Raw genomic sequence first — 25,986 nt, 5'->3', positions numbered from 1 at the left:
TTGTGATAGCTGGCGTATCCCTCCATAGAATTCTGTCGGGCAACGGAGTTGACAGCTACATGATTATCGGGTAAGTATATTCAAAAATTTATTTTATTAATAAAAATAACATATTTAATAGATTATAAACTGCTGTCCAACAAATTAAGAGAAGATTCAGCAGTTGAAGACAAGACAGGAGAACAATACTCAAAACAAGGCAAAATGAATAACACTGCGAGTTCTCACGGGACCTAGTATGCATTCAGTATAAATCTTAATGAGAAACAGAATTACTGGGTTTTCTACTTTTTTCTTATTCACCACTCGACAGAATGCATCAGCCGCAACCGTTTCATGCTGGTCGTACGTTTGATGCAGGTGAGTTATACGACAGAGCACCTCTCTTGCAGTCTGTGTCTGTCAAGAAGCATATCTTCCATTTTCCTGGCAAAAGGAAGGATCGGTTGGTGTATTGTTAAACCATTTCTCTTGATATGCATGTTTTGACAGTACTGACACTTCCTCCCTGTTTGGGAGATGTGTTCCCTGTTTGGGAAATATGTTTCATACTCTAGTACTGACCTTTTAAACCAGTACAGCACTGGCCTAGGCCCTAACAGCTTCTACATTCCTATGATTAGCTGGGAGGAGGTTATTGGAGTCGCCTTCCTCGCTTTCATACATGACCAGGAAGGATGACGTCTCCAATGAAGAAGGGAATCTTCCTCTTGGTTCTAGGGGACTTCTTCCAATCAATAAGGGAGTCTCCCTATTTTAGAAGATAAAAGGTTTGATTTGAAGTTTTTCTAGCTATACAAAACTGAGTCCTTTGAATTAATTTCCCAACTCAACAATCTCTCCCAGTCCAAGATCTCTTTAAATTCAATTTACTAATACAACCACTTCTCTCATTCTTATGCCCAAGGACAAGAGGGGCTATTCTGTGACAGGTGGGTGGGCAGGCTTCCCCTGCGTGGGCCATCACTTGCTAACAAACTACTGTTTTAATGCTACTGAAGTCATCCCTATTTTAAAGGAATCAGGTTTTTATAACTAGAAAAAATACAAATTACTTTTAAAGTTGGTTATTTTTTTCCTACGCAAATGCAAACTGTTCATCATTTAAAATATTTAAACCCACTCGTTGGTGGGAGGAAGATTATGATCTAGAATTGATGCTAGTCTCCTGATATGTTAAGAAATTCCACAAAGTCCCTTATTAATGGAAAAATTTAGGATTATTGTTCCTTCTGCAGTTTTCATTTATTTCTTGCTCTTCACATTCACCCTCTGTTTTATTCAATGCTGAAACCAGTGATTGAAAGCAATTAGCCTGACAATTTTCAGGTTCGTCAAACTAGAAAATTTGGCAACTTATTTGTGAACCACCAATTTCAAGAATTGATTTAATTGGACTATAATCCTAGTCACTTAAAAAGAAAGCCCAATCTATTGTAAAAGATTTCCTAATATATTGGAATTAGTATGTGTCTACAGAAATTACACTTTAAATGAAATAGATAAATTTAAGAAAATAAAGTACAGTAGATAATTAGATAAAAAAGAAAGAGTATGAATAGGAACATAAATTATTACAGAATCAGTGAAACCTTTGTCTGGTATTGACAAGAAGTAAAGAGGAATTACCTTCTTTTTTAACAAGATGTTTGATGAATAGCTTAGGAAACCATAAAATGTGGCATCTAAGTTTATGTAAGCTATGTCTGCAAAATTAATTTATTTTTATATTATCTATACTCACCTGATGTTTATATTACTTCTCTCTCAAAGCTTGGCTCATATCAACATTTACCTCAAAATTAAAAGTTTTCTTATTTTGTTTCCTTTTTATGGGCTCAGGCCTTCAGTATAGAAAAATGCTCTGAGGTAAGCAAAGTAATCAGATAATATAGTTATTCTCTTTGTGGTTTGGGAGATCTGAAAATACTTTCTATTTAGGAAATAAAAGAGTAAATGGTTATTAAATCAATTTTTTATATATATCATACAGTGTGTGCATATCTGTGTGTCTACTCAATTATTATAATCATATAAATCTTACAATCATATACAGTTGGTCCTCTTTATGTGTGTGCTCGTTACCTGCATGTTCACTTATCCATGGCAACCAAATAGAGACCAATGTGGAAAAAATATATATCGAAAGTCAAGATTTGGCTACTTTTGGCTACCAACAATGTACGGTGGGATGCTTTTCTGTTTTCAGTTTGCATAGTTAAGATGCCACAATTTTTTTATTCAAGAAGTTCATAGATTTTTTTAATTTATACCCTTTTGGTGTTAAATTTTATCAGTATTTAACAATAAATTGTTAACAGGTTTGAAAAAAGTCCCTTTCTGCCAATTATCACTTTCTGGCTAAAATTTACTAGTGCCCTCAAGCTGGAACCTGGTGGCCCTAACTGATTTTAGGCTTTTGGCAGGAGACAATTGTTCTACCCTACAGTGGTAATTTTTTTCCTGGACATACAAAAGTTTAACTTTATATCAATTCTCCTACATACAACACTTGTTTCAGATTTTTAGGTTACCTCAAATCATTTGTTGTTCATCGAATGTTCTGTGCAAGAGCTAGACCTTTCTCTTGGATCTAGGATGTTATACCTTTCTTGCTGATAAGCACTCCCAGGGTGTTTGTCATTAAATTCCCATGGTATTTAGAAAATATTTTCTTCACTTAGCATCACTTGGATATTTTCATCTATTAGCCTATTTGAATCTGGAGGTTGACTCTTCTTTTGTCAGCACCTCAGATGCAAGACGACTTCTTTCCATAAGAGTTAGTTAGTTTACTCTGATTTTCCTGTTGGTACTATGCTCTGTCAGCTTCGCTTAATATATCAGAGGTTTTTCTTCCTCTTGTTCAAGGTTCCAATAACCATTTTTAGGTTCTTTCAATCTCGACAAAGGGTTCCAACTTAACTCTTGAACCCCTGTTACCCTTGGGGCTCAGGGTTTCTTTGCCTAGGAGCTCCCTTGTCCCTTTGGTTAACTCTAAACTTATCACTAGAAACCCATTATTTTACAGTAACCTGTTTTCCTTTCTCCCAACCCCACTGATCTACTGTAGCTGGATCAGACTCACAAGAATGATTCAGTTGAAATCTGTAGGATCACATACTATCCAACCTGATCCACCGGGTCCTCTTTTTCTTCTACAAATGAACTGTTACGCTTGAGATTAATACGTAATGCATGGGTAGGTTTTGTTTTATTGATGAGTTTGTATTGGAAAAGCAAAATTTTGTTAAAAATATTTTATGGTTTTTATTTTTAGATGTTGGTATTGTTGAATTTGAAAATTTTTTAAATGTACGAATGAGAACGAAAAAGCAGATGTCAGTGATGTTTGGCCTATAAATACTAATGATAAATGTTAAGCAAACTAAAACAATTATTGGCTACCAATTATATGATTACTATACCTATTGATTAAACCTAATGTTTTACTTTCATATATTTATTTAATCAAAAGTCATACTAAATATTTACGTAACCTTTTTTGTAGGTCTTGTATTTTTCGTAATGAACAAGCTGAGGATTCGTACTTGTGTAGGGTGCAGAACATGGAACCTTGCCCAAGATTTGCTCACCAACTAGTGTATGATGAAACGAAAAAGGTAAGGATTTTTTAGCCTTTTATGGAATACAGTATATGAATGAGTGATATTTTTACATAAGTCTTATTTGGCAAGGAAACTTGTGTGCTGAATATCTTTTTTGGGCAAGTGGTTTGATGGTTTTGTGGTAAGAAAGACTTCCTTTACAGTAGTATAATAAGGTCTGTCCTTCCTGTCAAAAGTTTTTTGCTTTTATTTATGTATGAATAGCATAGTGTTTATCAATTCTCATTGTTTCTTTACAAAATGGTTTCTGTTGTAATTTGTTTTTTGATTTACAAAGATTCCTTTAGTTGTACTGTGCTATTACTGTTATTTTAATGATATGTTTTATAATTTTGTAATACAAATGCCACTGACAGGCTGAAAGCCTACCTGGGAGTGGAAGTGAAGTAATACAAATGGTTCAACTGTTTGTTTATGGCTTGGTGTTGATATATCATTGTTTATATTAGTTTGTGGTGTATATTTTTTGGTTGATAAAAATTTACTTATTTCTTTTTTTTCCATTTTAGCTTGGTCCTACTCATATACAAATCTTTTGTCTTTTAAAATAGGGAATGTCTTTCAGCTGAGCTGTAGTGGCCATTGAATATATAAATGAGGATGTTAACGACACTTTTGTCTTCAGCTGCAACTAGTACAGACGTACTGGTGCGCCCTATAGCAAGGCTATTAATTCTTTTCTGCGTACAGTTATGAATTTTTGTATGCTAGCTTTGTCTTTTATTATGGAGACAAAGCAGGAAATATGTAAATGCTATGGAAAAAGGTGGACGATACAAATGCTTTTTGCCTAAATTAAAGGTAGATATACATTCTCTGTGCCATTTGTAGGGGCAAGATTGTACGCAATCATTGTGTGCCGAGTGTAGAGTGTGGCCTTTTTCTAAAGGAGCTGTCAGCTAAGCTTACTTTGCCACTAATGTTCTTAGTGCCAGTAAAGCGTGTGTGTGAGACCCAAGAGTGCCTCCAGTGACCGTCCCTGTGCCAGTGAAACTAATATCTGTGAGGCCTGAACAGAAAATTTTGCCAGTGCTTGCATCTGTGCTGGTAATCAAAGTGTTAGTGAGTTTGGTGTCTGTGTGCTCCAAACATGCCCATAGTACTCGCTCCTGTACCAGTGAGGCTGGTGTCTAAGGGACAAGAATGTGCCCTCTGTGTTTGTGACCTGGGTCCCTGGCCTCTCATAGTGGGCCCTGTGCTAGTGAGGATGGTGTCTTTACAAGAAAGTATCTGCTGTAACTGTGATCCTGGGTCCTGTGGCTCCCATAACAATCCTTGTGCCAGTGACTCCAGTACCTGTTACACCTTCTCCAAGGCCAATGCCAGTGATATTTCCTATTGTATCCCCATGACAGTAACCCCCAGTGTTGTGGCTCTTGTTTAGTCTTCCCCTCAATGGTCGATTGAGACCTCGACTCCTCAGCACGGAGAGTCTGTGAAGAAGGTGGTAAGGGGAAGAAGCGTATATGCTTGTTTTCCTCTTCCAGCTCATCCTCCTCCTCTTCTGATTCTCCTTATTCTGTCGCTTCTTATTGTAAGAAGTCCAGAGAGGCCAGTTGCAAGAAGTTCTATGATAATTCTAGCAGTCTTAAGTTCTGTCATACTTCTAGCAGTCTTACCTATCTTTAGAGAGATGTTGATGGCGCCTGCCTGGCTTACGGGTTGTGGGTGCGGCCCCCAGGGGCTCGGCATGGCTTCCCCAGTAACCACTGACTGGAAGAGCAGAGCCCTGAGTGGGCCTGATCAATATTTCCATTGGGTACGTGTTGGAGCAGCTTGACCTCCATCCCTCACCTTTCCAGTTTGGACAGTGGAGCTCTACTTCCTTATCTTCTTGCTGGGATACTTTTGAATCCTGAATAGAAAAGGTGGCACCTCTCAAGGACATTGATGTATACAGCTAACTGCAACATGTGATTGGGTGATACAGTGTGGCCCTGTGCTCATGAACATGGAGCCATGGCTTGCTTCGTACCACAATCAACAGAGAGAAGGGTATGGAATACCTATCTGTCCTTTGATCTGTGTCAGATCATTCTCCTTCCAATGTCAACCGCAGCTAGGATCAGTTCAGTACATCATTGGACCCTGAATATGTGGATGACTCCATCCTTGGACCCTGAATATGTGGATGACTCCATTCTTGGACCCAACCGCTCTTATTTATGGGAGAGGGATAGATTTCGTGAGTAGACTGCTATGAGGGATGAGAGGGTCTGGATTCTTGTGGCTAAAAGGTCAGAAGTTTTCCTTTTTGGAGGTTATCTCACTCATGTTCAAATGCAAAAAATTGGGTGTGGTGACCAATACACCAGCAACAGGTGGGCCCTTGCGTTGGCATCCCTCATGGTAAGAGACCTTACCTGGGGCTGCTGTTGTCGGGCCTTGCTAGTGTAAATCTGGCTTAAGTGAACAATGAGATGTGCAGATCTGAGAATTTTCTTGTATTCAGTCTGTCCAGCAACATCCCCATCCCTCCTTTGGAGGTTCTATGTGCCAGAGTTTTTTAACGGCGTTGCTTTCACCAGTTTACTTATCAGCGTCCTCTTTGTTGAGGGCCTGCCTTAGTAGAGACTCAGGTTAGAAAGCCCTTCCTTCTTAGCTTCTGAATCAGCGGCCGTGGAGACTTTAGCCATGGTTCTTCAAGCAGTCTTGTGGCTTAACCAGTGGTCAAGCCCCGTAACGTATTTTGCAGACAATGGATTTGTCAACCCCTGACTCTCTAGTAAAGTATAGGAGGCTTGTTCTGTTTGATGGGAAGATAGTGATTATTTTGACTCAGACATTTCATTTCAGTAGTTATTGCCAGGCAAAATAACCCCAGTGAGCTTGAGGCATACATACCTCAAGCCTTGCTTAAAGAGAGGGGAGAGACAATAAAGGAGGGGTGGTCAGTCAAAATGAAGTTGGCCGCATAGTGAAACTTGCTTTTCAAGTTAGGCTAGTGTAAACTGATAGCGCACTCTCAAATTTTGATATCAAGACATATGAATTGAAAGTATCACAACCAATATTTGCTCCTCAATGAGCAATTTATTTTTCCTATATTCAGGTAAGTCATCATCCTTTGATAATGGCTAGAAGGGCTTCAATTTCTCAGGTATATAAGTTCTGAATCATTACCCAGGAATCTTGATGCTGGGTAGTTTCATTTGGTTTCTTTTGCTGTGGAGACTCGTGCTTGTGCAAAGCACTTCACTGGTGTGTACTCATTTTCCTATGAATCAGCAGTTTCTATAATTTTGTACCATGAGAGATGCCAATTTGAATCTCTGCAAGACAACTTCTTAATCAAATAGGCTTTTCACATTAAAACCTCTTGCATCCCATTGGTCTTGAATTATGAGTGCCATACTTTGGTTCCTCACAATGTTCATCTTTGCTGCATTAGCGTACATCACACTTCTTCACAGAGTACTGTGGATTTTCTTACCAGACTTGGGCTCCTTCAGATATTGGAACCAAACATTATAACACAAATAAAAGTCACATCAATAGTGCCTTGGAATCGCCCTACAATTTTGCCAGTAGTACCTCAGAATGGGATGACAATTATGTCAATAACACCTAGGATTTTCACTCATACTGTATAGCACTTCTACATTTTCTACTAATAGCTCCTCTATTATTCTTTCTTCTGTATCTTAAATTGATAGCACTCCAAGATCTCATGCCAATCGCTCCTCTGATGGTAGCATTAGTCGAGCTATTAATGCTCTTGACACTTAAGGTACCGTGCCTTGTTCATCTAGTGCATATGGGTGCTTGATACGTTTGTGACCTGCATTTTAGAGCCTCGTTTCATAAGATCCCCTGAAGTTAACAACTATCATAAGGAGAGTCATCATTTAATGAGGAAAGATTTCACTTTTCGTAAATCTTCTCTGAATGTAGAATGTTCACAAGAAGACCATATAGAAACTGTTATTTCTTCTGCTTTAGTAGTAAGTCAAGGGGCTTTCAGTAGATAGCAATCTGATTCAGGAGGTGATTGAAGTAATTCTGGAGTAAAATTCCCCTTTCTTGCATATAAGATTATAATACTGTATCTTGAAAGAAGAGGATGACTCCAATGCTGCATATGCCTTACCAACAAATTTTTTTCTCTGCTATACAAACCTGAGCTCATTAAGCTTCACTTCCTGCCTCAACCACCCCGCAAGGCCTGGGTGAAAGTCTAAGTTGCATCTCATTGTGCTGGTGAGTGGATGGAGCTTCTCCTGCTACCCACTAATAATTACCAACACACCTTGTTAAAGTTTTAACAGCTGAAGTTCCAGCCAAGTTTTAACCATACTCTTATATTAAAAGACTGAGGTTTGTGTAGTTAGGAAAAGATTTTATATTATTTATATAAAGATATAAAGAACTCATAACTTTTCACTTGCATTTTTTTTTTTTTGATTACTTCTGATAACAATAATCTGTGATAAGTGGCTGCTGAAATTCTGCGTGGAATACCTTGTGCAGTCTAGAGAATGCATGGAAAACACACTGTAGGTTGTAATACCTTACATGCAATATTTTCATATTGCATGTAAGGTATTACAACCTACAGTGTGTTTTCCATGCATTCTCTAGACTGCACAAGGTATTCCACGCAGAATTTCAGCAGCCACTTATCACAGATTATTGTTATCAGAAGTAATCAAAAAAAAAAATGCAAGTGAAAAGTTATGAGTTCTTTATATCTTTATATTAATAATATAAAATCTTTTCCTAACTACACAAACCTCAGTCTTTTAAAAAATCATTACTACATATGACTTTGAATTAAGAACTTTCGTTCTTAATTCAAAGTCATATGTAGTAATGATTTTTTTACTCTCAGAACCACCTCAGATTATAAGAATATGAGTTTTCGTTGTAAAGGAAAATATACATTATACTATTACTCTATTCTGCAATAATGATGTAAATCAAGGACAGATGCTCCTCAACATCCAGATCTCAGCATTGATAATGTTTCTTTAATTCTGTATGACTTTAAGAATTTTAGGTGTCTGGTCTTCAACTGCCGATTATCATCTTGATTTGTTGGGCAGCAACTTATGGTCTATTAAATTTCTTATTCCTGATCTAGGTTTTAATCTCTAACACCTTTGTTCAATGAGTTCCTTATGCATGTTACATAAAATTTTTCATAATTCTCACCATCCTTTACATTCAGATCTTTCTGGACAGTACTATCCTGTTCGTAATACTAGGTATGCAGTTAATTCTAATAGTAATGCCTTCTCCTTCATGAGGCTCAATACTACACAGTGTTCGGGAAGTTTTATTCCAGTTGTAACTAAGTTGTGGAATGATCTTCCTAATCAGGTAGTTGAATCAGTAGAACTTGAAAAGTTCAAACTTGCAGCAAATGTTTTTATAGTGAATAGGCTGACCTAAGTCTTTTTTATAATTTATATATAAAAGATGTTTTAATGTTGTTACTGTTCTTAAAATATTTTATTTTAATTGTTCATCACTTTTCATATAGTTTATTCATTTCTTTATTTCCTTTTCCCACTGGGATATTTTTCCCTGTTGGAGCCCTTGGGCTTATAGCATCTTGCTTTTCCAACTAGTGTTGTAGCTTAGCTAGTAATAATAATAATAATAATGTTTTATGTAAAAATGGATGTCATTGAGATTCCTGAAGCAAAGTTATTGAAGATCACTAATGCAGATTAATTGCAGCTTCCGTATGTTTTGTTATTTCATTTCAGGTACACTACCTGTTTGGAGGCAACCCAGGGAAAGCATCTCTTCCTAAGATGCGGTTAGATGACTTCTGGTCGTTACGTCTCTGTAGGCCTACTGCAGAGCAGCTCTTGCACACTTGCATCCTGCTCATCCGAAAGCATAGGTATTCACAGTTTTCTTTTTACTGGCACCTGCTTTTATGCAATTTGATTTAGATTTTCAAAAATAGATAGTTAAATGATCTATGAAATAAAGATTCAATTATGACATGTACTAAATGGTGATATTTGTTCCTATGCATATACAAACTTTCTTGGGGCTTTGGAATAGGAAATTTCTCCCGAGGATCTAGAACGGCTGTTGGAGTCGTCAATAAGGTACTTGACAAAGATTTCACTTTTGTCTTTGCCACAATAAGTAATGATGTATAGAAAGTCCTCAACTTACAAACTTAATAGGTTCAAAGAAGCTTTGTGAAGTAAAATTTTGTTAAATTTTGACCTAGGGTAGGTTTACCTAACTCACATACCTACAATTTTCAGCTGCAGAAGTCAACAAATAGTCCTGTTTCGTATTGCAAATGTCATCTTACTTACTGCGTTAAATTATATTATATTGTTTCATTGCAGTATTTCATTATGAACTTTTGATATAATATCTGAGATTTATGATTTCAGTTAGATTTGTGTTTGTATCACTGGATGTTTGTAAGTCAAATATTTTTAAGTTGAGGACTGTCTATTGTTGTATCTTACTTAGAGCTATTTAATCTTTTTCTCATACAGTATTTGTAGTGTGAACAGATGATTCTGGCTTTGTGATAGTGATGAAACGAAGCAGGATTTTGCAGGAGATTGAAGGATGTACACCGCTTTGGTTTATGGCTAAACCGACGATGAATCCATATTCACTCTACACCATAGGGACCGTTAGGGGCTTGATTTTTTACAGTTATCCTCATATGGCTAATGTAGATCCTGGCCTCCCATAAGGCAAGCACATCCTTTGAGGAGCAGCAAGGGTAAGACTTCTTCATAATTCTTGGCAACTCTCATGACTATGGTGGGGAGACTGCTTAGCACTTACTTCTCCTCATCAATTTTGCCATTCAGTGCAGCCCCTGGCTTGGTCCTTAGGAATATGTTTCAGGAGCAACAAAAAAGTGGATCTATTTCAGCGAGTATTTTCAGGGTTGGTGGAGTATGAGGTAATTGCCACACTCCAACATGGGTTGGAAGCTCTTCTTTGCAGGTAAACGACTAGTAACCTGCCTTGCAGGTAGGCCCTCAGTTTCATTTTTGAGGGAGATGGTTGCTAAGGCTACTTTTCCCTCTGTGTCTGTAACGTTAATGGTGAGACCATTGATATAAGCTGTCTGTGATCCCATTGCAGCAGTGTAACCTTAGTACCAGTGTGCCCAGTGGTATCTCCCCAGTGTACCCCAAGCCAAGACAGCAGCTAAGGAGGCATCTCAGAAGCTTCATCTCCTGTGGAAGTAAAGTAGTGAAGCTTGAAAGGTCCTGGGCCAGTAAAAATGTGATTGTAGCTTCAGTGCCAGTCACCTATGTACCAGTAACCCCAGTCCTTGTGTCTGTGTCATGAGAGCCAGTCAAAGTGCCTACCCCTTCCCCTGTAGTTTCTGTTGGAGCAACACTGTTGTTCCCCCTGTGGGGAGCTTTGTTGTCGATGGCTGCTCAGACGACTTATTTGCTTGCAGTACCTGAGGGGAAAATTGGTAAGAGGTATAAGTGAGTTCACTCCTCCTCTTCTTCCCCTCTAATTCTAACACTTCTTTAAAGAAGTAGTCCTGCAAGACCAGTGTTAGTTGCAAGAATAAGGCTCTTGACAACACCACCTCTCCTACGGGGAGGTGAATGGCTCCCAGACCATGGTATTACCGTGTAGGTATTGGACCTTGCCCAAGTATCGATGGAAGCAGAGAACCCAGAATCTAAGTGTGCCTTTATTGAGGTTGTTGCACTGGATCGAGTTAACGATCAGATCTGTGGCTCTAAGATTCTCACTATCCAACTCCACACTTTGAGGCAGTGAAAGTTCTTAGGGCCAGAGTCTTCTACCTCAGCACTGCTTCCGGTTACCTGTTAGTGTGATCACTGAGAGGGAGACTCCCTTGGAGAGACCTCTAGTATGACTACCCTCCAAGCAGTCTCATGATTTGACTAGTTATCATGTGTGTAGATGTTCTTTGCAAAGATGGCAGGGTTATCAACTCCTGATTTGTTAGAGAAGTACAGGAGTCTTGTGCTGTCTGGTGGACAGCAGTGATCTTTTATCACCCAAGACAACAAACCATTTGCTGTCCGGAATGTGCAACTCAGTCGAGAAGAAGCTCCACATCAATTACCCAGAGCTGCAATTTATTCTAAAAGCCATATCATTCTTGTTACTCCACCGGGTTGCTCATCCGCTTATGTAACCGTTGGTATACATGGATTGCTAAGGTATGCCGCCTAGCACGGTAATCGTTGGTATAGAATCTAGTAATGATCAAGACTGTCTCTCTGTACTTGGACATTCCATTGCATTGTCTTATTTGAGAAAACATGGAGAGACCAAGTCAAGCCCCCTATTCCTTGTTAGCTCAGTGGCTTCTATGCTGGACAGAAGCCAGAAATATTGCTCTGATAACACAGTTTGTTTCCAGAAAGATGAACTTGGTGGATCAGTTAAGCAGGAAGAATCTACTTTTTCCCACCAAAGTCTTCATCCTCAAATATATTAACTGGTGTAGAAGAAATAGGGATAACCTCAGCTGGAATTGTTTTACCACGTATGTTTATTGAAAAATAAAAAAAAAATTTCTCCAGTACCAGGACCTCAAACGTGGGGAGAGGTGAAATGCTTCAAGACTGGTCAAGTCTAGATCTTATTGCATTTCTTCCTTTGGCCAGCTGGGATCAGGACAGTCAACAGGTACAGATGTCCATGAAGTTCAAGGATGACTCTTGGCTTTGTTTTGGGCTCAAAGGGAGTGATTCCCTGACATTTGGCCCCTACCAGCAGACTGGACTCAGGGATCTCAAAAAAAAAAAAAATTTAAAGATAGTTCTTGCCTTATGTCAAAGAACATTATCTTTTTTCTTAATGAGTTTAATTGTAGATGCTCACCATAACTAAGATGAGTATTCTTCCTTCCCTCAAAGTAAAAATGCATGACATTGGAGCAATGGTTATTTTTCCTAATTTTATGAGATATCTTCCCTTTGTAACCCTTTACTGCCAGTGGGGAATTAAAACTCCTGAACTCGGCTGAGTCCCTGGTTAGGCTGGAGGAACGTAGAGAGTAGAGGTCCCCTTTTTTGTTCTGTTTCATTGTTGATGTCGGCTACCCCCTAAAATTGGGGGAGGTGCCTTTGGTATATGTATGTATGTATGTAGAAAAAACTTTCAAGACCACACAAACCCAAGTTTTTTTTTTATATTTATGGGAAAGCTCTCATCAAGACCTTTCCAATGAATATCAACTTGCTATGATTTGAATTATTTTAAAAGATGTCTCCCACTTTTCAAATTTTGACTAAGCAGTGAAAGGGTTTAAAGTAAGGAGTTCAGATCAATAGAGGTGTAACTCCATTTCTGCTTCCTCATGCTTAAAGGAAGTTCAAGTGATCTATGATTTATGTTTTCCACTAAGTCTCCTGCTTGTGGCAAGAAACATTTTAGATTCAGTATGTAATCTCATTTTTTTTTCACATACTGTAGATTATTTTATTTGGTGATGCAGTTGTGAGCCTAAGTTAAGGTACTTCAGGGTAGTTAAGCCATTACCTTGACTTCTTCAGGTAGGTTCATTTGACTAGGCATAGTTTGGTTTTGGTTGGTTGTAGTCTGTATAATGAGATAATACTCTATAGGATAAAGAAATTTGTCTTAGTTACTAGTCTTCTCACCATTTTGAATATGAATGAGAGGAAAAGTTGAGAGGCCTCTAAGCATCGGATTTCCTTATAACTTATCTGATGGTTGGATCCAGGGAAAGGATCTTACATAGCATTTTTGGCATTCATCTCTATTCTCAGAGTGAATTTCCATGACCTTCCCTATTGTTTACCACTACCCATCTGGATAATGTGGGAGTCAGTACAATGAAGTTGGGCAATACATATTTGAATAACAGAATTTCAAAAATAAGACTTATTTGAATACTTACCCAAAATACATTTGATTCCACCCTCCTCCCCACATCTAATGGAGACAAACATGAAAGATGGATTATGGATGCCAGCCTCAGGCTACCATATAGTGGTATATTGTAGGAAGGCTAATTATTATTATTATTATTATTATTATTATTATTATTATTATTATTATTATTATTATTGTCCAAGTTGCAGCCCTAGTTTGAATAGCCGAATGCTACAAGCCTAATGGCTCCAACAGGAAAAGTAACTCAATGCAGAAAGGAAATAGAGATGTAACAGAAAAACTATAAATAAGAAATAATGAGTTTTTTTTTAATTATTAGGATCTGTTGTAACGTTTAATAGTCAAGTCATACGTAAACAATGAAAAGAGACTTACATGACCCGTGCAATAGAAAAGCATTTGCAACAAGTTTAGACTTCTCAAGTTCCACTGGTTAACTACCAAATTAGAAAGACCATTTTACTGTCAGGTCACAGCTAGAATAGAACATCTGGAACACTCATATTGAGCCTGTTGATGGGGACGACAAGACTTAGAATTGAGTGCATACCTAGAAAGGTGTATTGGATGTTACGAAAGATCTGATTGCAAGGTATGATAAGAATTGTGAAAAATATTTTGCAACATTCACAAAGAACTAACTGAATAGCAATTCCAGGGATTAATATCCAAATCAGGAATAAGGAATTTAATAGACTACCAGCTTTTATCCAAAATTTATGATGGGAGTCTCCAGCTGAAGCCCAGACAGGAGAATAATATTCAAACATGGCAGGATAAAAGAATTAAAACATTTCCTCAGGATGGATTGATCACAAAAAAATTCTCAAAACTTTCTCAATATGCTAGTTTTTTAATCAAATAAAGAAGCAGACCAGATGTGTTTCTCCAAAGTGAACTTTCAGTCAAGAACCAAGCCTAGAATTTTAAATGAGCTGTATGTAGACATTTTCAGTGAAAAGATCTGCATGTTGATCAGCCACTACCCTTAATCTACTCACAATTATATTTAAAGTTTTGATATGGTTCATTTTCATCCCCCATAATTTCCACTATGCACTAAATTTAGTTAGATATCTATTAAGGGATTCAAAAACCACACAACTATATTCATGAGATTGAATTGATGCAAAGAGAGTAGCTTCACCTGCACATGCAGCAAGCTTGTTTTCAAGGCCAAAGTTAATATGTGTATATAATAGGAAAAGTAATGGGTCGAGAACATTTCCCCTGAACACCAGATATCACATTCTTATAGTCACTATGGTTCCCATCTACAACTACTCTGCAATTTGTTACTTGAAAATTCAATAATGATGCTAAGAAAAGACCCACCTTCTCTCATCTGTTTTAAGATTGGAAGCTGTGGCCTGACATTGCCATTGTGACGGGCCGAGAGCAAGGTTGTGACTCAAAGACAGGAAGCAATCAACTGAGTTATTTATTATAGAACACTCTCCTTTATATACAAAGCCTCAAGGCAACAGGCTTTTTCATGTTCACAAGACAGACAATGTTACAGAAGAAAACCGCAGACATGATTATTCAGGTTCTTTTTAGTGCGAGGGAAGAGCGCAGATACAAGCATAATATATACAAAATAATTTATGTACGATCGTGTGACACACGGTTGGTACACCATGGTCAATGGTAGTACTAAAATAAAGGTCACAATCAGGTAATTTCTGTACAGCATTGGAAATTTTAAAAAGAGCCTTACTTGCTCTGAGGCCTTTGTGAAAAATATTATACAAACTAGGGATCAGATGATTACCTTCAGTATACCTAATTAGAATGTTGGGTAAGTATTGAAATACAGTAATTTTATTTTCAATATTCTGTCATTACTTTAAACCTTAGAAAAAGGTGGAGAATAAAAATTAATGCATTTTTACATCAATGTATTTTTCTGTTCCTTTAATATGGAAAAGCTGATTACACTTCAAAAGTAATACCAATGAGTGTTGGCAAATTTGCCTGAAGGTTTTTCATTTTTCAGGACAGTTGTTTTTTATTGTATAGTTTCAATTGATCTTGAAGTGGAAATCATTAGGTCGCATGTGGAACTGGCTCAAATGGTATCTTTTTACACAATTATATATCTATTTAAAAAATTCAATATTTCAAAGATTCAAGACATGTGTTGGCCAAGGTAATATTGTTACCTAAACCAAGTAACTGGATCAGATTAGTTTAACAGTCTCTGAGAAGAGGCAGAATTTCTATAATTTAGAATGCCATTTCTTTGAAGGTTTAGCGAGCTGGCTCGTGATGATTCAGTTTCTGCCTTGAAGTACCTGCAAACTCAACTACATAATGCTGTAGACCACTCTGATCCAGTACAAGTCCAAGAGTTCCAAGCACTGGCCTCGACACTTTTCCAGCCTCCGGAAGAACCTACTCTTCTACAGGCAGCTCATTGGGAGGAAGGGGAAAACTCAAAATTAAAAGGAAGCAACCTGGGATGGCATCATAACAGTCGAACATTGTTATTTGATAAATTAACACAGTTTTTCCCTGAACATATGACTCAACCCAGAGGTAATCTAGTGGACCTCATACCTTATTGAATTTGGTAAAGGTATTTGCAAGATGAACTTGATCTGGATTTGATTGGCAGCTTTTTCAAGATCAGGATGAAAACGGCCATGAAAAGTCCTCGTTTTTTAATATGCAATGGAATATACCCCTTCACACACACACCCCTGTCTCTCCCTCTTCTCAAATGTTTACATTGGTTTTTTTTACCCTAAATGGCCTTGTTTTGCTCTTTTTTTGTTAGTTGCATTATATTGTAACTTGTATTGGAAGAGCTATATGATAATTGCTATGGATTTATTGAATTGGCTGTAGTTCAGTAAAATATGTGAAATAAGACAAATTATGTTATAAGCTGAAGTCACATCTGTTGGGACAAAACTTATTTAATGAATGTCATTTAGTAGTTAAAACATAATTATCTTCACTTTTAAAATAATAAAGAAGGAATTTACAGTACATTTCTGTAAAGATGCTAAAATATTTTGCCTTTATTTCAAAGTGCAATTGAATGTGGCAAATAGAATGATGTACAATTACATTAATTGCTTATTCCTGCATTTTTAGAATTCATGTTTCACAGCATTAATTGGTAGGCTTTCAAAACAAAAATTCTGCAATAGAATTATTTCTTCCAAATTACAAGCTGTAATTTTTTTTTACCAAAGATTCCACAGTATTTTGTAAATTATGATTTATGGGAAACTTTTCATTTTTCCACCTCCCCCACCCCCCACCACTTGAGTCCTTGTATTTTTATATGGAAATATGGATTATCATTTTTTCCATGTTGATTACTTTTGACATTTGTCAACAATTTCTCCTTTGGTTTATTCACACTGTATGTTTATATTTTAATAAAGTTTGTTGAGTCATTAGTGTATTCATTTATTGTATTAATATCTTCTTGTTGGAGGTTAGGACCCCTGCCTTGCAGTAAAGGTACAATACGAAATTGGATTTTATGTTGTATAGTTACAGTACATTCCTCAATTATTTTTTATACTGGTTGATGTTAAGTGATTATTGAGATTCCTTTGCAATATCTTTATTACATTAAGAGATGATACAATATCTGTGAAAGATGAGACTAACATCTTCAAGCTTACTTTTCTCAATTTAACATAAGGATGATATTAATATAATATATGGCACCATTTACAACATTAACTAAAGCATGCTCGGCATATGTTAAACAGTACAAATACAGTATACTAATACTGTTCTAGATTTAAGAGCCAAATGCCCTGTAGAGGGCTACTGTTTTTGTACCTCTTGCAGTGAACTGTAGACATTAATTAAGGGTTTTGACAGCTTTCCTCTGTAGTCTAGCTACACTTGCTTTATATTCTTCTGCTTTACCTCCGTTCTTGCTTCATTCCCTCCTTCCATCTTCTTGTCCAGCCTCTTCTAAATTTGACCTCACAGTTTAAATAAGCTTTTATCCAAGATACACTTGGCTTCTGGATGGCATCACAGGCCCGAGACCAAATCTATAAACATAAACCTAAGCAAAACCCATTCAAGTCATTATATCATGTACTTAAACTTGACGTCTAAACATATTGAGCTTCAAGTTGGCAACTAATATACCAATTGGCCAGTCATTAGATAAAGACTAGCAATATTCTAACCCAGTTAAGATCTCGAATTAGTGTGCTCAGTCATAACTGCATCAAGCCTTATTGAACACAACATCCCTAGTAAATACATGTTTGAATAGATGGTTTCCCTTTACTTTGTGGTTCAATACTCAAGAATAAAATTTATAATGATACTCATACCAAACCATTCATAACTGTCATTGAAACAAAGTGATATAAGAAATTATGGTCAACATCAGTGTAAATGTTGCAATTCTGTAAATTAAATTGCCATCATCCCTACATCATCAAGAAATAATATTAAATGTAAGTTAGGTCATAGTACTAAAGTAAATACACATAAGCTTGAAATATGTGTGCAGTATGTACATGAAGTTCTCATTTTATTGGCAAACACTTACAATTTCTCCCCTGAAGGGAAACTCACTTGTTACCTTTGGTAAGTCTATGCTCTAATTGAAATACTGTACCTCAACTCTTACATAGAATATTTTCAATTTTGTTTAGAAATTAATGTTTAATGGAAACTAGTATATATGATAAAATACAGTGTAATAATGTAATATCTACTTGAATATTCAACATGAAGTAGATAAACTTAAATACTGTACAGTAATCATTATATATAACTCTGCCAGTTAGAACAGGATACTGCTCATTGTCGTGTAGTATTCTACAGGAGTCAGGAGAACCGGGATCTACAGTGACAAGTTTTTCATGCTTTGGTGGTGTGTGGAGTTCTCCCAGTAACAATCTCACTCCAACACATGCTGAGAGCTCTCCCGTTGCCGTGCAGACATCTGCTGATGAGTTTGACCTAAGGAAGACATGGCTTTTTTTAGGTCTTATAGGTAGGCCCTTTATAACTTTAAATGAGCTGATACTTAAGGCTACTTCACCACTAGTGTTCCCAGTGCCATTAAGTTTGACTTTTAAGAGTGTGTCTTGAGTGCCCATCCCTATGCTAGTAACCTCAGTGCTTGTTAAGCCTGCCTCCGTAAGGCCTAAAAAAAAAACAAAGCCTTCATTGTCCGCACCTGTGTAAGTGACCTCTGTACCAGTGAGACTGGTGTCTGCTAAACCTAAAAAGATGCCCCTAGTGCTTGCCCCAGTGCCAGTGACTGTGAGTTTCAAGAAAGAGACCAAAGTACCCATCACACTTGTGATCCTGAGACCCATGGCTCCCACGTTGATCTCTTTGCCAGGGACCCACCTGTGATGCCTTCTCTAAGACCAGTGCTTGTTTGCCAAGTGATAGTTCCCTCCTCTTCCTCAGTGACAGTGACCCCAATTTTTGTAGTCCTTGTCAGTGGAACTGCTATGGTTCTTCTCACCATGGGAACATTGTTGATGGTCACTCAGACCTCAACTCCTCTGCTGCATGCAAATACTGTGAGGAAGTTCAATAAGGTGGAGAATAAAGTCCAAGAAGGCTGATCACAAGAAGTCTCGTAAGACTCAGTGATTTCGCTCCTCCTTTGGGAAAGATGGATGGCTATGGCTGCCCTGGTAACCAGGTCAGCTGAAAGTACATGGCCTTGTTGGGCCCTGTTTGTGTTTTCTACCAGCCAGGTGTTGGAGGAGCTTGACTGCCCTTCCTCATCCTTCCTGCTCAGATGTGGGAGCACTGTTCTCTCCTTTTCCACTAAGATAGAGACATTGTATCTTTTGAGGATGTGTGCATCCAGCGACCTCGTGTGTGACAGGCCACAGCCAGTCTCCGACCACGATCAACATAGGGAAAGGTACGTATACTATCGCTTCTGCCTGATTTGATCAGTGCCTGATATCAGTCTCTGATGTCCACCACACCTAGTCTCAGCCTTGTATCATCAGCCCATGATTACATTGCCAGCTGGTCCCTTGTCTCTTGCTTTGGATGAGAGTGCTTAGGATTCCCCAGACTGAAAGGCTCTGGACCTTGGCCCAGTATCAGTGTACAGTAGTCGGTACTGTTTTGTTTTTGTCATTTATTTAATGCTTTTTTATTTCTGTGGATTTTTCTGAAATGGTTCCAATATTGCAGCCCTTGAACTTAAGAATTTTGCTTTTATGACTAGGCTTACTTAAATAAATTGAAGGTTACAAGATATTTATTAAAAGGTTCAGTGAATACTGTATGCATTTTTAAAAATTAGCAAATTTAAAGTTTACTTTGGTGTGCTATACAGAACGAGATCTACCTCAAAGAATACCTTGCATTAGTTGCTCAGATAAATAGATCCACCATAAGTGTTAATGTGTTCACTGAGAATTTACAGTTTTAAATATTTAACTTAGCCGGTGAATATATAATAGCTGCAACTCTGCGGCTCGACAGAAAACACACTCAAAAAACTCGCGAGCGATCGCTATAAAGGTTGCGGGTGTGCCCACCAGCGCCAACTGTCGGCCAGATACCACTCTTGCATGTAAACAAAACCTTCAATTCTTCTCTGTCGACGTTGACGACAAAACGTATTCATACTCGCTGTAGAACCTGGAGTTTTCTTAACATATTTGGTGAAGTACTTCATTTTGGTTTGAGCTTTCGCAGTACAGGTGTTTTATCTTCAACTTAAATCTTGAACTCGTTTTTGGATAGATTTAATTTTTGATGACTTTGGATTGTTTTTTGGACTTTCCTTGACTTTTAAATGACCGACCCTTCCCTCAGTACGGAAGTGTGTTTAGGCTTTTAGCAATTATCTTATCACGTTATAAATTAATTATAGATTTTCCTCTATATATTTTATATCTCAACCGCCTTTATTAGGCCTCTTTGATTAGCTTTCCATTTATAATAAACATCAAAATAAATTTTAATGATTTGTTTATATGCGACCTTTCCTGAGAGTAGGCGGTCCTAACTTGGAAACCGAAGTTAAACAACGTTGAGCCCTTTCAATCGTAAATAGCTTTTACAGAGCTAATGATTTAAAACTTATTAAATGAATATTTTTTAATAGATATTTTATGAAAGATTTTCTTTGAATAGTCTTCGTACTGTTTCAAAGATGAACTAACGTTTAGTTTATTTATACTACGCAGTTTGCGCTCTATCGTTACGATAGAGAGAGAGTATCACGGTTTCACTTTGCAGAAAGAGTAAATCGATTCTGACGTTTTGTTCATTCTTCTTTCAAAGCTTAAATGTTTTAAATTCTATTTTAAAGGAACTTTTTAATTGAAAAACTTTTCAGTTTTTTCCTTTGGTCAAATAACCTGTTTTTTTGACGAAACGTAAGTGGGCTCTTCTCTTAGGTGCAAAATCAAGAGAGAGAGAGAGAGAGAGATAGAGACGGAGGGAGAGAGAGGAGAGAAAACGTTCCGATCTTTATCTCGTCCCAAGCGGGTAACGTTGTTCTCGAGTTACTCTCGTCCCTAGTCTCTGTACGGGGAGAAAGGATAAAACGTTTTTAGTTTTTTATTCTCGTCCCAAGGCAATGTACGGTGAGAGATTGAAAACGTAGTTTTGAATGAACTAGTGTTTAGTCTCTTCCCCAGCCACTGATTTTTTTATCTTAAAATATGTTTACTGTTTTTTGCTGGTATTAAAGTGCTTACATTATACGACTGATTTCGCAATTACAACCTTTTGATGAGGGTAGAATTGCGTGCTTCAGGTAGAAATCAGTTTTATTCATACCTAATGTGAATTGTTAAAAAATTTGATTTCAGTGAAATAAGTGCAAAACAGAAAATCGTAGTGATAAAGTGATATTGCGCAAAGTGTTATCAGTGTTGCGACCGAGGGTTCGTCTGTTCGTGCCTGTCGTTCGCCTAGTCCGGGACCTCTTGCAAGCTCCCAAGCCCAGGGGAGAAGTAATGTCGTACGACTTATGGGTTCGAGAGGCCTTGATCAGCGAACAGACGTTCCCTCTATGGTATCGGGTGTATCTTACCAAGATCACCCCTACCATAAGGCGAGAGAGACGATGTTCTCCTCGTCATCCGAAGGCTTTTCGCATAAGAAACCGTGGAACAAGGTTTCGAGGCCCTTCAAGCGAAAGTCAGTCCTTTCAGGACAGGTCCAGCGTCCTGGTTTTAACCATTAGGACAGCTCTGACCCTATGCAGTCATCGGAAGACTGCTCGCCGCCTAACAAAATCGTAACACAGACTCCGAGTCTTTTTGTAGGCAAGGTTTTGCGGTCACAGACGTTACCCTCGTCTCTTACCGCAACCATTCCCGTTGATCCTAAATGGGTTGTACGGCAAGACATGCAGAATAAGCTTGCCTCCCTTATGGAAGACTATTCTGCCGATAAGTCCGTTGAGCCTAGCCGTTTATCTCATCGAGATCCTGGCCTTCAGCCACCCTAACGTTCCTTTGTGCGTCCTGTTGACGTTGGCGTAGCCAAGTCACGTCAGTCAGGTTGTTTAGAACCACACTCGATGCGGTCTCGTGTGGATTTTCAGCCACATTTGGACGTTAGGCCACTTGCTGATGCTCCTGTTGACGTTCAGGACGTTCGCTAACAATCGGAGTTGACTTGTTTTGACGCTGAGCGTCAACCTCCGCATTCTAGAGTTGTTTTGACTGCTCAGTCTAGGCGGTCAAAGCAGTCTCGAGTGGACGCTGTGCGTCCTCACGCACCTGTTGTTGTTGACAGTTCACACACTGTCAAGCAGTTACATGACGTTGCGTCCTGGTCTCACGCACCTGTTGTTGTTGACAGTTCACATACTGTCAAGCAGTTACATGACGTTGCGTCCTGGTCCGCTACTAATGCACCAGTGCGTGTGGACTCTGCTTATAAAGCATTGCCACCACGGTAGGTCTCTCCCTTGCTTGAGACTCGGCTATTGTCGGACAAGGTTCCTTCAGATGAGGAAGTTGCTGTTCCCCCTCCTACTGATATTCCCTTGAGGACTCTGTCAGACGGAGAGGAGCCTAAAGCTGCTTAGCTCCCTTGAGGACTCTGTCAGACGGAGAGGAGCCTAAAGCTGCTTAGCCCTCTATGGACTTTAAATAAATCATGCTGATTTTTAAGGATCTTTGTCCGGATCTTTTTGTAACTGCTGCTCCTCGTTCGCCTAAACGTCAGAGCTTACACTAGGCCTAGCTACTTCGAAGCCGTTGTTTTATAAGCTAGTGCTCTCTCGCTCTTCTAAGAGACCTTTACGTTTGCTAGGCGACTGGTTTATCACCAGGAGGAGTTTGGGGGAGACAGCCTTTGCTTTCCCTTCTTTTAAACTGGCTTATAGAGCGAGAGTCTGATATGACACGAGAGAAGTTCTCGGCTTGGGAGTTCCTGCCTCTGCCCAGATAGACTTCTCAAACCTCATAGCATCTCCCTGGCGCCTGGCCATGAGACGCTCCAAGATTTTACAGGTCGACTTCACAGCTATTTTCGAGCCTTTGAAGTTTTGCTGTACAATTATGTCATGCATAAACAAGGCTTTCAGGGATGGCTCCAATGATCTGACAGCCACGTTCTCTGCAGGAACAAGTCCCTCAGGGATGGCTCCATGATTTGGCAGCCATGTTCACTGCAGGAGTACGTAAGAGGCAAGTGCGCTCAATGTGTTCATTGTCAAGACAAACTTCACGATGAAGTCTTCCAGGCTGTCTTGACAGCATTTATGGAAGGAGACTGGATGGTCTCTCTCGACCTTCAGGAGGCATACTTCCACATTCCTATACACCCGGATTCCCAACCGTTTCTGAGGTTTGTTTACAGGAATTTGGGGTACCAGTTTCGAGCCCTGTGCTTTGGCCTCAGTCCTGCGCCTCTCGTGTTTACGAGGCTCATGAGGAAGGTGGCAAAATCCCTCCATCTATCGAGAATCCGAGCCTCCCTGTACTTGGACGACTGGCTTCTCAGAGCATCGTCCAGTCTTCGCTGTCTGCAGGATCTACATTGGACGTTGAGTCTGGCCAGGGAGTTGGGACTTTTGGTCAACCTAAAAGTCCCAACTGATCCCATCCCAGATTATTCTATATTTGGGGATGGAGATTCGCAGTCAAGCCTTGCTCGAAGTCCAACTAATGCTGAAACGAAACGTTTATTCAGTCAGGAGTTGGAACAGTCTCGTAGGGACTCTCTCATCCCTGGAGCAGTTTGTCTCACTAGGCCTCTCACTGGAACTAGGACAAGACATTAGAGACGGTATCATTCCCAGTCTCCGAACCAGTAAAGGCATGCCTGAAATGGTGGGACAGCAATATCAGTCTGAGAGAGGGACTATCCCTAGCAGTCAAGAACCCAAACCACGTGTTGTCCTCAGACGCGTCGGATTTGGGTTGGGGTGCGACCCTGGACGGTCGGGAATGCTCGGGTCTGTGGACCTCAAGTCAGAAGAGCATGCACATCAACGGCAAGGAGCTATTAGCAGTCCTCTTGGCCTTGATGATATTAGAAAGCTTCTTCGAAACTTAGTGGTAGAGGCAACTCAAACAACACCACAACTTTGGCGTACATCTCCAAGCAAGGAGGCACACACTCCTTCACGCTGTTCGAGATCGCAAGGGACCTTCTCTTATGGTCGAGAATTCGAGGCATCTCCCTGTTGACGAGATTCATCCAGGGGGACTTGAACGTCTTGGCAGACTGTCTCAGTCGGAGGGGTCAGGTGATACCCACGGAATGGACCCTCCACAATGACGTGGGCAAGAATCTTTGGGCTACTTGGGGTCAACCCACCATAGACCTCTTTGCCTCCTCGTTGACCAAAAGGTTACCAATCTATTGCTCTCCAGTCCTAGATACAGAAGCAATCTACATAGACGCGTTTCTACTGGATTGGTCTTTTCTGGACTTATATGCATTCCCACCATTCAAGATAGTCAACAAGGTACTGCAGAAGTTCGCCTCTCACGAAGGGACAAGGTTGACGTTGGTTGCTACCCTCTGGCCCGCGAGAGAGAGGTGCACCGAGGTACTTCAATGGCTGGTAGACTTTCCAAGAAGTCTTCCTCTAACGGTAGATCTGTTACGTCAGCCCCACGTAAAGAATGTCCATCAAAGCCTACCCCGCTCTTCGTCTGACTTCCTTCAGACTATCGAAAGACTCTCAAGAGCTAGAGGCTTTTCGAAGGAGGCAGCCAGTGCGATTGCAAGAGCTAGGAGAGCTTCTACCCTTGGAGTATACCAATCGAAGTGGGAAGTCTTTCGAGACTGGTGCAAGTCAGCATCTGTGTCCTCGTCCAGTACCTCTGTAGCCCAAACGATTAAGGGCTACAGGAGCATGTTGGCTTCGGTCTTTCGACATAGAGGCTTAGATCTTTCCAACAATAAAGATCTCCAAGATCTCCTTAAGTCTTTCGAGACCTCTAAGGAACGTCGTTTGGCAACTCCTGGATGGAACTTAGACGTGGTCCTAAGGTTCCTCATGTCAGACAGGTTTGAGCCTTTACATTCAGCCTCCCTGAAGGATCTCACCCTCAAGACACTTTTCCTAGTGTGCTTGGCTTCGGCTAAAAGGGTCAATGAACTTCATGCCTTCAGTAAGAACATCGGCTTTTCTACAGAAAAAAGCCACTTGTTCACTTCAACTTGGTTTCCTGGCCAAAAATGAACTGCCTTCTCGTCCTTGGCCTAAATCTTTTGATATTCCTTGCTTATCAGAGATCGTAGGCAACGAACTGGAAAGAGTATTATGTCCTGTTAGAGCTCTTAAGTTCGATTTAGCTCGTACTAAGTCATTACGAGGGAAATCTGAGGCATTATGGTGCTCAGTTAAGAAACCTTCATTGCCTATGTCAAAGAATGCTTTGTCATATTTTATCAGATTTTTTTAATACGAGAAGCTCATTCTCACTTGAATGAGAAAGACCGATGTTTGCTTAAGGTTAAGACGCACGAAGTTAGAGATATAGCAACCTCCGTGGCCTTCAAGCAAAATAAATCTCTGCAAAGTATTATGGACGCGACTTTTTGGAGAAGCAAGTCAGTGTTCGCGTCATTTTACTTAAAAGATGTCCAGACTCTTTACGAGGACTGCTACACACTGGGTCCATTCGTTGCAGCGAGTGTAGTAGTGGGTGAGGGTTCTACCACTACACTTCCCTAATTCCAATATCCTTTTAATCTGTCTCTTGAAAAGTTTTTAATATTGTTTTATGGGTTGTTCGGAAGGCTAAGAAGCCTTTCGCATCCTGGTTGATGTGGCGGGTGGTCAAAGTCTTTTCTTGAGAGCGCCCAGATTAGGGGTTTGATGAGGTCCTGTTGTATGGGTTGCAACCCTTGATACTTCAGCTCCTGGGAGTCTTTCAGCATCCTAAGAGGATCGCTGGGCTCCGTGAGGAAGACAGACTTACAAGGCAGAGTAATCGTCTAAGTCAACTTCCTTACCAGGTACCTATATATTTTGGTTTTGTTATATTGATAACTGTCAAAATGAAAAAACTCTTAGCTTATACGCTGTAAACTT

The 25,986-nt window shown here is 39.3% G+C and overlaps 1 protein-coding gene across 2 annotated transcripts in view; it reads left to right on the top strand.

The window, feature by feature from the left end:
• Positions 1 to 16,900, top strand: part of LOC137643907 (muskelin-like) — a 163,285-nt gene extending 146,385 nt beyond the window's left edge. For both annotated transcript variants that reach the window (XM_068376658.1, XM_068376657.1), the window contains 3 exons: positions 3,512 to 3,623; positions 9,344 to 9,483; positions 15,739 to 16,900. In XM_068376658.1, the coding sequence (XP_068232759.1) occupies positions 3,512 to 3,623; positions 9,344 to 9,483; positions 15,739 to 16,057 (571 nt within the window). In that variant the 3' untranslated portion in view covers positions 16,058 to 16,900. The remainder of the gene's footprint in view (positions 1 to 3,511; positions 3,624 to 9,343; positions 9,484 to 15,738) is intronic.
• The last annotated feature ends 9,086 nt before the right edge of the window (positions 16,901 to 25,986 follow it).

Source organism: Palaemon carinicauda, chromosome 7, assembly GCF_036898095.1.
Source record: "Palaemon carinicauda isolate YSFRI2023 chromosome 7, ASM3689809v2, whole genome shotgun sequence".
NCBI classification, from domain to species: Eukaryota; Metazoa; Arthropoda; class Malacostraca; order Decapoda; family Palaemonidae; genus Palaemon; species Palaemon carinicauda.
The sequence above is the reverse complement of the archived record's forward strand: the minus strand, read 5'-3'. Positions and strand labels throughout refer to the sequence as shown.